The sequence below is a fragment of the Pantherophis guttatus genome, chromosome 4, assembly GCF_059756535.1.
Source record: "Pantherophis guttatus breed Tessera chromosome 4, ASM5975653v1, whole genome shotgun sequence".
Taxonomy (NCBI): Eukaryota; Metazoa; Chordata; class Lepidosauria; order Squamata; family Colubridae; genus Pantherophis; species Pantherophis guttatus.
Genome location: NC_142066.1, coordinates 26,138,220 through 26,150,406, shown reverse-complemented (window position 1 = coordinate 26,150,406; position 12,187 = coordinate 26,138,220). Strand labels below are relative to the sequence as shown.

General features: G+C 40.9%; 1 protein-coding gene across 1 annotated transcript in view; it reads right to left on the bottom strand.

Moving 5' to 3' along the window:
• Nucleotides 1–12,187, bottom strand: part of LOC117666857 (integrin alpha-X-like) — a 49,991-nt gene that overhangs the window by 17,996 nt on the left and 19,808 nt on the right. The window contains exons 11-18 of the mRNA XM_060692825.2: nucleotides 11,529–11,649; nucleotides 11,290–11,426; nucleotides 8,942–9,082; nucleotides 6,071–6,274; nucleotides 5,835–5,965; nucleotides 4,154–4,317; nucleotides 3,128–3,279; nucleotides 251–376 (exon numbers count right to left, since the gene is read on the bottom strand). Coding sequence (XP_060548808.2) covers nucleotides 251–376; nucleotides 3,128–3,279; nucleotides 4,154–4,317; nucleotides 5,835–5,965; nucleotides 6,071–6,274; nucleotides 8,942–9,082; nucleotides 11,290–11,426; nucleotides 11,529–11,649 — 1,176 coding nt within the window. The remainder of the gene's footprint in view (nucleotides 1–250; nucleotides 377–3,127; nucleotides 3,280–4,153; nucleotides 4,318–5,834; nucleotides 5,966–6,070; nucleotides 6,275–8,941; nucleotides 9,083–11,289; nucleotides 11,427–11,528; nucleotides 11,650–12,187) is intronic.

Here is a 12,187-nt window from a genome sequence, read left to right as displayed (position 1 = left end):
TATCTGAGACCCCACTGAAAATTCCTTGGTGATATCTGTAGTTGTTTCCTCAATTTAGCAATCTCTGTGGGACTTGGCAACACAAGCTCGCATGAGTGAAGTTGTGTGCGCATGCGGCAGTGCACATACTGGCTAGCGAGTCACGCGGCCCAGTGGCAATTAGCTCATGCCCAGTAATGGGTCGTGGCCCACAGGTTGGGGAAACCTGTTCTAGATAAAGGAAGTGCTAAGACAGACTACAGAAAAATACCTCAATGTCAATGGAGGTTTTTGTCTCAGGGTGAAGGATGGGTTGCAGATTCCTGTTATCTAGTTGCTCCTGAACTGAGAACTTTGTCCGCAGCACAACTGGAGAGAAGGAGTCATCAAGGCAGACCTGGGGCCAATTAAGAAAAAGATTCTGGAGATCAGACATTTCTATCCAGATCAGTACATTTCTCCATTCAGTGTTATAATAATTCTTACAGCTACACTCCTCCCAGCAGGATCTCTGGAGAACCAGTAGCGGAAATTTTGAATAGTTCGGAGAACCCGTAAATGCCACTTCTGGCTGGCCCTGTCCCCATCTATTCTCTGCCTCTCGAGTCCCAGCTGATCAGGAGAAAATTGGGATTTTGCAGTAACCTTCCCCTGGAGTGGGGTAGGAATGAAGATTTTACAGTATCCTTCCCCTACTATGTCTACCAAGCCACGCCCACCAAGCCCACAGAACCAGTAGTAAAAAAATTTGAAACCCACCACTGATCCATTCCCCAATTTCTCACCAAACCGTTTGAAGCCAACCTACCTTGACATCTAATCACTCTGAAATGCTGAAAACATGCTAAAAACACCACGAACAAATTCATGCTCTCTCCAGATAATCAGTTAAAAAGCACCAAGAAACCTTCATTTCATCATGCGACCATCTGATCCCAGAGCAACAAAATCCTCTTCATTCCCATTAGTCCCAAACTGGAAATCAAATTAGATCCCAAAGTGGAAATCAAATAAATTTCTAGCATCACCTCCCTACCTACAGGTTTAGTACATAATGTATTCATTTCTGTGAAAACTTCTGAGTTCTTGCTAGGAGGGAAAGTTTACCAGCTGTATTGCTGCCATTCCTCTACTGCATTTAAAAGTCCCTTCAAGCTATAAAGCTGAAACGATTGCATGCTTAGCATTTCTGGAACCATGATCTTGTCCTAATAGCTGCAATCAAAGCTGCAGATTTCTGCAGTTGCCAGAGAAGAGAAGGAACATACAGATGGTCCTTGATTTATGACCAGTCACTTAGTGATCTGGTCAAAGTTTCAGTGGACCTCTCCAGGGCTACTTGGACTCAGATTCAAAGTTCTGACTGCCAGCTCTTCCCCAAAGTCATGTGATTGCATTTTCAGTGCTCAGCAACTAGCTCACATTTATGATCACTTGCAGTGTCCAGTAGTACATAAACACATTTTATTACTACTAATGCCAGAAACCGGCATTTACTTCTGATTTGTAGCAAAGACCGCCCATTGCAGAGAATGGATTTGCTTAACAGCTGCCACAAAAAAACTCATCAAATTGGTGCAGTCACATGGTGATCCACTTAATGACTGGCACAACTTGGACCGCAATTCCAGGATCAATTCCAGTTGTAAATCAAGGGCTCCCTGTATGTCCTCGAGCTATGACCGCAATTGAGCCCAGAATTTATGTTGCTAAGTGAAACATGTGTTAAGTGAGTTTTGTCCCATTTTACAACTTTCATTGCCACAGCTGTTAAGTGAATCACTGCAGTTGGGAAATTTGTAACACAGTTGTTAAGTGAATCTGGTTTCCCCATTGACTTTGCTGGTCAGAAGGTCGCAAAAGGGGAATCACATGACCCCGGACACTGCAACCGTTGTAAATGTGAATCAGTTGTCAAGCAGCCGAATGTAAATCATATGATCCCAGGGATGCTGCAATGGTTGTAAGTGTGAAAAATGGTCATAAGTCACTTTTTTCAGTGCCTTTGTAACTTCAAATGGTCACTAAGTGAACTATTGTAAGTTGAGGACTACCTATAGGCAGAAAATTTTGCCACAGGGAAAATGGGCTGTCTGTAAGGTCATCAGAACTGAAGCAATTCCAATAAAAATAAATTCCAATAAGTTGGTAGAAGGCCAGAAATCAATGGGCTTCACTCCTCAAAACAGCTGATTTCATGTGAATCAGTGCAAAAGCTTCCTCAGCCAGGGACTAAAGAGATTTGCATAATATCTAAGAGGGAAGAGGGAACATAAGATTATAACTACCTTATAATGTATAATTACATTATACAGGCAGTTCTCAACTTACAACCACAACAGAGCCCAAAATTTCTGTTGATAAGCAAGACAGTTGTCCCAAAGGTGCTTTTTCAAGAGGTAACTGAACTTTCTGTTTTTTTCTTTGAAGACATTTTGCTTTTCATCCAAAAGCTTCTTCAGCTCTGACAGGATGGTGGGGAATGGAAGAATTTATATTCCTTGCAGACAGATGGCCATTTGCATTTTTTTAAGAGAGTCGTTGAGGCCACTTGAAGATTTATTTGTGTCCTCAGGGTCACCTGAATAGTTTTTTTTTGTATGTCCTTTTTTTTTTTGTAATTTACTCTATGAATTTTTTTTATTATTATTTTTAAAAAGGAAAGATTAACAGTATCTGTCAATCATTAACAGTGGGGGGAGGGGCTCAGGACTAACATCACAAGTTCTGTGATTTGTCCAAAGAAGCCAGAAAGTTAAGATTGCTGGAATGTAATTTGTGATATCCTTGATGCTGCCTTCTTAAGGGACCTAACCAGTGATAGGATTCAATTTTATTTATTACCGGTTCTGTGGGCGTGGCATGGCATGGTGGGCATGGCAGGGGAAGGATACTGTAAAATTTTCATTCCCTCCCCACTCCAGGGGAAGGTTACTGCAAAATTCCCATTTCCTCCCGATCAGCTGGGACTCGGGAAGCAGAGAATAGATGAGGGCGGGGCCACTCAGCGGTGGTATTTGCCGGTTCTCTGAATTACTCAAAATTTCCGTTACAGGTTCTCCAGAACTGCTCAGAACCTGCTGAATACCACCTCTGGACCCAACTATTCCCTTCTGGGCAGTTTGGATAAGGGCATAATTGTACCTACCTGAGCCCACAGAGTCTTGTTGATGCAAATGGGCATAACTCCAAGTTGGAGAGAATCTGAAAAACTGGGTGTCTCATTCTCTAGCATCAGGCGTGGTGAGGTCCGTTTAACATCAACTTGGAGGCTGAAGTTGATTGTGGTTCTCAAAGAAGCTTGTTAAAAAAAAGAGTGAAAGGGGAAGACAGAAAAAAAAAACCCTGAATCAAATGAGCATTGACTGAGAGAACAAGTTAATGAATGAGTTAGCATCCAGAGAAAAATTCATAGCAAGGACAGCTATGAAACAAAACTTAGGGCCTGCTCCCACATACCAGGAAGATGGGTTTTGGACCAAGGGGCAATTTTCAAATGGGCCTCTCCTGTTAATCTTAACAGCTAGATGAGTACAAAATAAGACAGGCAGTCCCTTAACTAGCCAGGCCCTAACCATGAAGGACTTTAAATATTAATGCCAATATCTTATATTGTATTATGGAAACTCTGAGTTTGAATCCTTCTTCAGACACAAAGCGAGCTAAGGGGGTTTGGGCCAATCACTTTCTCTCAGCCCAACCCACCTCACAAGGTTGTGGTGGGGAAATTAGTAGTAGGACGTGATGGCTATGGCTTACAAAAGGAGTATTAACTGTGTTTCCCCGAAAATAAGGCCGGGTCTTATATTAATTTGTGCTCCAAAAGATGCATTAGGGCTTATTTTGGGACAGTACTAAAATGTGTCTGTCTGACTGACGATCTCAACTGGGGCTTATTTTTGGGGTACGACTTATATTACAAGCATCCTGAAAAATCATGCTAGGCCTATTTTCCAGTTGGGTCTTATTTTTGGAGAAACACGATAGGTGTGTTTGCCACCTTGAGTTATTTATACAAATAATAAAATCAGTTGATGAGAAACAGAAGTTGGCAAATGAAAAGAGTAGTTGCAAAGTAAATTATCAACATTTAAGACATGAGGGAAAGAGGAGAGTCCTAAAACCTAAAACATTAAGATTATTAAGCAAAAGAACAGTCGTGCTGAGATGTTACCAGAGCTCCATTTCGTGCTGAGAAGAGTTAAGGTGAAGCAAAGACTGACTTGCCCACGAGAATCAGTTCTTGAAATCTTCTTGCTTCCACACTCTGGATCATCCAGAGGGATCAAATCAGGGGAGAAACTCAATGAAGTGAGGATAGTGAAAACAGGCCGGGATCTGGAAAGCAGAAGAAAGGTGTTATGATTTTTCCTACCCAACTGCCTTCCAAAATACAGAGATCTCTGATAAGGTCTAGTCTTAGCATGGGAGAAGTGTCATTTCACAATCCCCATATATCTCAATGCAATATGCAGCACAATTCCTCTTTTACCATTAACAAGAGTGAAGTCTCTTTTGAGTCACATTTAGCTTCTGGTGATTTTGTGGACTCATTCATGTTGTAGTTTTTTTGGCAGCAGGAAGTGATTTGCCATTGCCTCCTCCTACATTGTCTACTCTATAGCCTTGGTCTCTATCCTGGTGGTTTCCCATACAATTAATACCCAGCCCTGCTTAGCTTCCTAAACCAGACAACATTGACTAGAAGCTGTCAGCTGCTGTGATTCCACAACCAACAATTGGACATAATAACCAACTCAGCTCACACTGTAGGTTCCAAGTCAGTGTGAAACTACCACTGTGCCACAGGCCAAGCCATGCTCCCAGAAGTATTTTTAAATTACTTTTATTGATTTTATCCCACTCTCAGATCATTTTACATAAGGTGTACACACCCACAAGCATCCACAAGTATAGGTAGGTAGGTAGGTAGGTAGGTAGGTGGGTAGGTAGGTAGGTGGGTGGATGGATGGATGGATGGATGGATGGTTGAGAGAGAAAAACTGTCCTAAACTGATGGATATTTTATTAAATCCAACCACACAATAAAGAATATTTTATTCTTGCCAAGCATCCCACTGCATTAGACAGCAAAAGAAACTCCTGGGACATTTTTTCTCCAAGAGTATAACTTTTCTGAAAAGCCATATGGGTACAGAAGTGGATAAGCCAGTTCCGACATTTTCGCACATCAATAGTATAGAAAGTCTTTTCCTTCCCTCACCTCCCATGTCCCATTGTCCACCAGTCCAGTTGCATTTGCTTTATTTTGGAAATGGCCTGTCTGCCTCGGATATTCCCAGTCAATGACCTCGGGGTTTGGGTCTGTCTCACACAATCTGTGTTCCAGAGTTCCCTCTCAAACCTCCCTTACATTCCAGTGTCTTCCTTCTTCCCTCCTATTACTGTTGTCTGGTTGTGAGCAGGGCTGCGTAGTGAGTCAACCAGGATCTATTCTATTCTATTCTATTCTATTCTATTCTATTCTATTCTATTCTATTCTATTCTATTCTAGTCCAGTCTATCCTATCCTATCCTATCCTATCCTATCCTATTATTATTAGTGCACTTTGCACACACATCCTATACCATGACGCTTAATGCATTTACTAATATTCACAAGGGGCCACATGAGAAACTGGGACTGTTGTAGACAGTTGAACCAATAGGGCTGTGAAAGTGCTTAGGCATACACACATGCACATAGATAAACTGGGGAAAAAATTAGCAATCACCTTCAAAATAAAACCAATTTCTCGGGGTCAGACAGGGACAGCCAAAGGGTTGGATGTGGCCTGGGGGCCATAAAATGGCCAGGTCTGGTCCATGCCCATTTCCACCCCACCCATCCCTACCGAAGCACCACTGCACTTCCAAGAGCTCCAATGGCTAAGTCAGTCAGATCATCCTTGCTCAAATCCAACCTTCCCTGGATGGATTGTCCAAAAAACTGGAGCCTGGGAGAAACAGAGGCGGCCGAAATCCGCTGCGGGGAAGAAGGAAGTAAAAAAACAGATCATTAAGACTGGAGCACATCAACCCAGGCAGAGAAGCTTCAGTTACCTTCTTTATTTTTGACATTTGGACTTACCTGGCTGTGCACTTCCTTCAGTCGGTCTGTTTCACCCAGGAAGATGTAAATGGCCCCCCGATTTTCATCCTCCATCGGGGCTCCTATGGCCACATCTGTGAGGCCATCGCCACTGATATCCCCTAATGTGGAGAGAGCTGCCCCAAAACGGCCTAGTCCATTACCTGAGATTCCATGTAGTGTTTGAAGGTGAACAAGCTCACCCTGGAATGAAGCACGTGAGTTACATTAGTTAGTGTAGTTTTACTTGCCTCCAGAAGTTGCAAATGCTCCAACCCTCAAAGTTTTTAAGAAGAGATTGGACAATCATTTGTCTGAAGTGATGTAGGGTTTCCTGCCTGAGCAGGGAGGTTGAAGTAGAAAACCTCCAAGATCCCTTCCAACTCTGTTATTCTACTCTGTTTAAATTAATACAACAATCTAAATAAAAAATTCAATAACTATATAAGAAATATAATAATTAAAACATGGAAGGAATTTTAAACACTTATGTGACTTTATATAGCATTTGAGGCCCAGAAAGTAGCGGCCTGAATAACTGTATCATTGGTCAGGAACAAATTATTCTATTCTCTCTCTCTGTGAGTCTCTCTCCCTCTCTCTCTCTCTCTCTCTCTCTCTCTCTCTCTCTATATATATATATATATATATATATAGAGAGAGAGAGAGAGAGAGAGAGAGAGAGAGAGAGACAGACAGACAGACAGAGAGAGAGAAAGAGAGAGAGAGAGAGAAAGAGAGAAAGAGACACAGAGAGACAGAATAGAATTCTATTCTATTCTACAGTACTTTGCTGCTTATCAATCATTTTCCAGGGATGTCATCCAGTTGACCTAACAAAAGTGAAAAACAACCATACATTTCTATATTTAAGCACTCATATCAAAAACTCACTCATTAAAAGCATCTGGGCAGATAAGCTAATATAATATGTCAAAGCAGTAGATGGATTAAACTAACATTTGATAACTTCTTGCTATCTACAGTAGTTATGTTCCAAAAAATGCTGCAAATGTTGCATTAGCCAAAACCAAATCATTTTTCCTAAGAAAAGACAGGATTAAGTTCCTACCACTCTCTGGTCACATACAGTATTTGTCAACTAATCCATACGTAAGTTTGTTTTATGTGTGTTTTTGTTTAAAGACACTTTACAGTTAGTTCTCAATTTACAACTGTTCATTTAGTGTCTATTCGTAGTTACAACAGCACTGAAAAAAGTGACTTATGACCGTTTTTCACACTTACGGCCATTCCGGTATCCACATGAATATTGATTTATATTTCTTTTTTTTTAATAATTTTTTTATTTTTTAAAAAACAAAACAAATATAAAACATTCCATCTTTTCTTATACAGTGTATCATCTGGGTGTGATTTATATTTCTGACGATTGCAGTGTCCTGGGGACATTCTGTCAAGTGCCCCTTGTGACCTTCTGACAAGCAAAGTCAATGGGGAAACCAGATTCACTTAACAGCCATGTTATTAATTTAATAACTGCAGTGATTCACTTAACAAGTGTAGCAAGAAAAATCGTAAAATGGGACAAAACTCACTTAACAAATTTCTCACTTAGCAGTTTTGGGCTCAGTTGTGGTTATAAGTCGAGGACTACCTGTATTTAATGTGTATGTATGTGTATTACAAATAAAGTTCTAAAAAGAAGCATTTAAAAGTTTTATCAAAAACTCTTTTATTTTCATAGCCATTTCAACCAGTAAATCACTGAGAATAGTCAGATGTGTACAGTGGCACCTCAAAATTTTCGTTGCCCTGGGCGTGTCTTTGAATACAGCTAGTCCTCAGTTCATTTAAAGATGATTCAAAGTTATGATGGCATTAAAAAAAAGTTACATGACTCATTCTCAAAGTCACAACCATCACTTGATCAGAATTTGGGCACTTGACAACCAACTTGTATTTACGACTTGTATTCAGGGTCTTGGTGTCATGTGACTGCAAGCCGAATCAACTGTGGAAGTTAGATTGGCTTACGTTCTGCGTGATTCACGACAGAAGTCGTCATAGAATCTTGTCCAGTCCAGTGACATCTTGCTTAACAACTGCATCAATTAGGGACCAAAATTCCGGTCCCGATGGTGATTGTAACACACAAGGACAACCTGTAATCGCAATAATGTCAGGAGGATTGAGTTTGGGGCTACAAGTTCATTTTAGTGAGTAGGCAAATTTGCATGAGGGAAACCCATAATGGGATTGTGTCAACTCTGAAGCGAACCTGGTTGAAGCCATCTTGTGCTGCCTCATAGTTGCCACGAACTATGAGAGAGGGAAGGGAGGGGGAACTAGATAGGCTGTCTAATAGTCAAAACAAAATGTTTTCTTGTGGGAACCAAGGTCATCCCAACAGGTAGGAGTTGAAAGTAGCTTGCCACTACTTTCATTGGACAATGTGACCAGTGACATTTGGGAGTGAAATATTTGCTCTTTTAATTAGGGAAAAAACACAGGGGACTTTTAGAGTTGGTTTCCATTATGATGGAAACCAATTCGATATGATATATCCAATAAAAATGTTCTTTGAGGAATCTACCTGCGTCGGAGTTCTGATTTTAGCGGATGTTTTACTCAGAACTCTGACAGATTGCTTGTATGTAATATATATGTATATGTATATATTAAAAAGATTTTGGCATTTGAAGCTAAAAAATGAAAGGCTATAGTCACACAGCTGTGAAGGAGAAGGCTTGAAGATTTTGTTATGATCTGCCTCCTTTGGCAGAAATACCGAAAACCTGCTGAAATTACTAAGCATTTCCTGCAAAAAATGAAAGACAATTTACCAAAAGTGAAAAAGCTTCTTCTCAATCCTAGATTTCTCTTCTAGCCTCCAATGGTTTTACTCACCGTGTTGTTGATGGAGGAGACGTGGACAATCCCACCTTGGCTTCCATTGTAGTAATGAGGAGCCCCAATTAGAAGGAGGTCAGTATTTCCATCTTCGTTTAAGTCCACGGAGGCGAGTTCAGCACCAAAGTAAGAACCCACCTAAAAAGAAGAAAAACTGTTCTGTGGGATTGCACAACACACAGTCTGTAGGCCCAGCATTTTGTAGATATTCAGCCATTTTAGCATGGCAACCCTGTTGAGTCATTGTATTATTTATTGGTTTATCATCACATGATCTATTTATTTCTGACCGGAAACATCTTGTGACCTTTTGCAGAAAAGAGAAAACAAAACCCAATCTTATGACTCAGGGGCTTTGACCATCAGAAGAAATAGATAATGGGGGGAAAAAAGAGAGTTTTCATTTTCTGCAAGAGTTTATTTTGTAACTGTGATTATATTTGGTGCAAAGAAAACAGAAAGCTACTTCTTTCTATGTCTTTCTTTCTTGTTGTGCTGTTTCTCCCCCCTCCTTTTCTTTCATTTCTTTTCTCTCTATTAATTCTTATTAATTTTTAATCTCCTTTTCAAAAGTCTTAATAAAAAAATTATGCAAGAAAATAGGTCACGGAGCTGAGCTGTTTATTTTGTGGTCAGCCATTTTTAAGGAAGCGTTGTGCCGCAAAGAGAAGTTGCCCAGCAATAGATAGCTTGTTTAAGCAATCCCTCCACTCTGGTGGCATAGGGTGGGGCCTCTCTCTCTCTCTCTCTCTCTCTCTCTCTCTCTCTCTGTGTGTGTGTGTGTGTGTGTCTGTGTGTCTGTGTGTAAAAAGAGATCAGACACAGGATAGCATAGTACCATACTAACACCAATTTAGGTTTGACTGTTAGTTGACTAAATTCTTGTGTATCAACATCATCATCATTTCAGCCACTGTCTGTCCACTGCAGGATTTATTTATTTATTATCAAATTTATATACCGCCCTTCTCCCAAAGGACTCAGGGTGGTGTACAGCCAAAGTAAAAAACATAGATACAAACATTAAAATACAGTTAAAAAAAGATATATATGCATTTGGCCCCATAATTAAAAGAACAATAACAAACCTATTAAAAACATTTTAAAAAGTGTTAAGACAGCCCGGCTTGCTGAAAAAGAAAGGTCTTCAGGGCACGGCGGAAGGCACCGAGGTCATGAATTCTTCGTATCTCTGGGGGCAGTTAATTCCAGAGGGCAGGTGCCCCCACAGAGAAGGCCTTCCCCCTAGGGGCCACCAGTCTACATTGCTTGGTCGATGGCACCCTGAGGAGGCCCTCTCTGGGAGCGCACAGGTTGGTGGGAGGCCATTGGTAGCAGCAGGCGGTCTCGAAGATATCCAGGTCCTATGCCCTGGATGAAAGTTGATTTTGATTTATGAATTGTATTTTTGTACTGCCTTTTATTGAGTCTTAACCACCTAAAATGCTCGTGATTGAGTAGGAAAATGGGGTCTGTCAAATAAATTAGTAAATAAATCAGATTGCCTAATTGGTGTTGCATTCCAATCCTCATTAGGCTCAGCCAGCAAATCCAACAGGTAATCCTTGGCTTACTGTATAACTGTAACTGAGCCTGGAATATGATTATAAGTCACTACAGTCATTAACTGGGTTGCCACAGGAGCGTCCCTGATTTTATGACTTTTTTTGCTGCAGTTGTTAAGCAAATGCAGTGGTTAATAAATGAACCTACCCTGTTTCCCCCAAAATAAGACATCCCCTGATAATAAGCCCAATTGGGCTTTTGAGTGCATGGCAATAAGCCCAAGTACTTATTTCAGAGTTCAAAAAAATATAAGACAGGGTCTTATTTTCAGGAAGACATGGTATTTTTGTCAATGGACAGGGTCTCCTGGAAATAGGATGTAAGCACCAGAAATTTTTTTTAAAAAATTGTGAAAATTGTGGTCATGTGACCCTACAACGCTGCAAACAGTCATAAATTTGAGCCAAATCTCAAGTGCCCAAAATGCAAACACGGGACTGCAGTTGTGTATGTGGTTGTGCAGCCATTGGAACTTCAGAACTGGGTTGTAAGTAGCTCTGGGGAAGTCTGTCATAACTCTGAATGGTTGTTAAGTGACTGGTCATTAAGTGAGGACTACCTGTACTGAGGACTTCCCTACTTGAATTGTCTCTGGTAACAATTCTCTCTCTTTCATCTATACCTACATTCTAATAGAAAGTCTGCTGGATGTAGACTAATTATGAATTTAGACTATGACACTCTGTCCTTGATGTAAAACAAAAGTTCTATGAAGTTTTACAATCCTTCCGGCACGACAGTGAAGGTTGATCTGCATTCTGTTTCCTATTCTCCTTTACCTGTTGACCCTGAATATTTCCTGTTAAGCGTCCACTCTTGCTTTCAAAGACCAGGACTTGGCCAACGTGCTGGAACCGTGGAGCTCCGGTGACGTAGAAGGTCCTTTTGTGAAAGCGAGCTAAAGCCACAGAATAACCTATCCAGAAAAAGAGAAGAAACAACCTGTGGTTCTTGGATTTGACCAATTTAGCACTCTGGGGCAGAGGGTGGAGAAAAATAACTGGCCTCCATCACTCACCTATATAGGACTCGTTGATACTGGTGTTCAGGAATTGGGTCTGAGGAGGTTCTCCAAAGGATGATTCTTCTAAGCCTCCAGTCCAGCTATAAGCACCGACAGCCCCAGTCACTGCATGTTCCTGAGGAGAAAAAGAAACAAGGAAGAGATGAAAGGGGGACAATTTATCTATCCCAATACACACATGTAGCCTTGTCACCAAGCAGAGGTGGTCCTCAACATACAACCACAATTGAGCCCAAAATTTTTGTTGCTGAGACATTTCTTAAGTGAATTTAGCCCCATTTTATGTCCTTTCTTGCCCCAGTTGTTAAGTGAGTCACTGCAGTTGTTAAGTTAGTAACACGGTTGTTAAGTGAATCTGACTTCCCCATGGACTCAGCTTGTCAGAAGGTCATAAAAGATGATCACACAACCCAGGGGCACTGCAACCATCATAAATATGAACTGGTTGCCAAGTGTCTGGATTTTGATCATGTGATCGTGGGGATGTTGCAACTGTCACGAGTGTGAAAAACAGTCATTAATCGCTTTTTTCAGTGCCATTGTAATTGCAAACAAATGAACTGTTGCAAATTGAGGCCTACCTATACCAGAAAAATTCAGGAGAAATGTGAAAGAGCCGGGGGTTTGTTTTTTTATTGTATAGCACTCAAAGT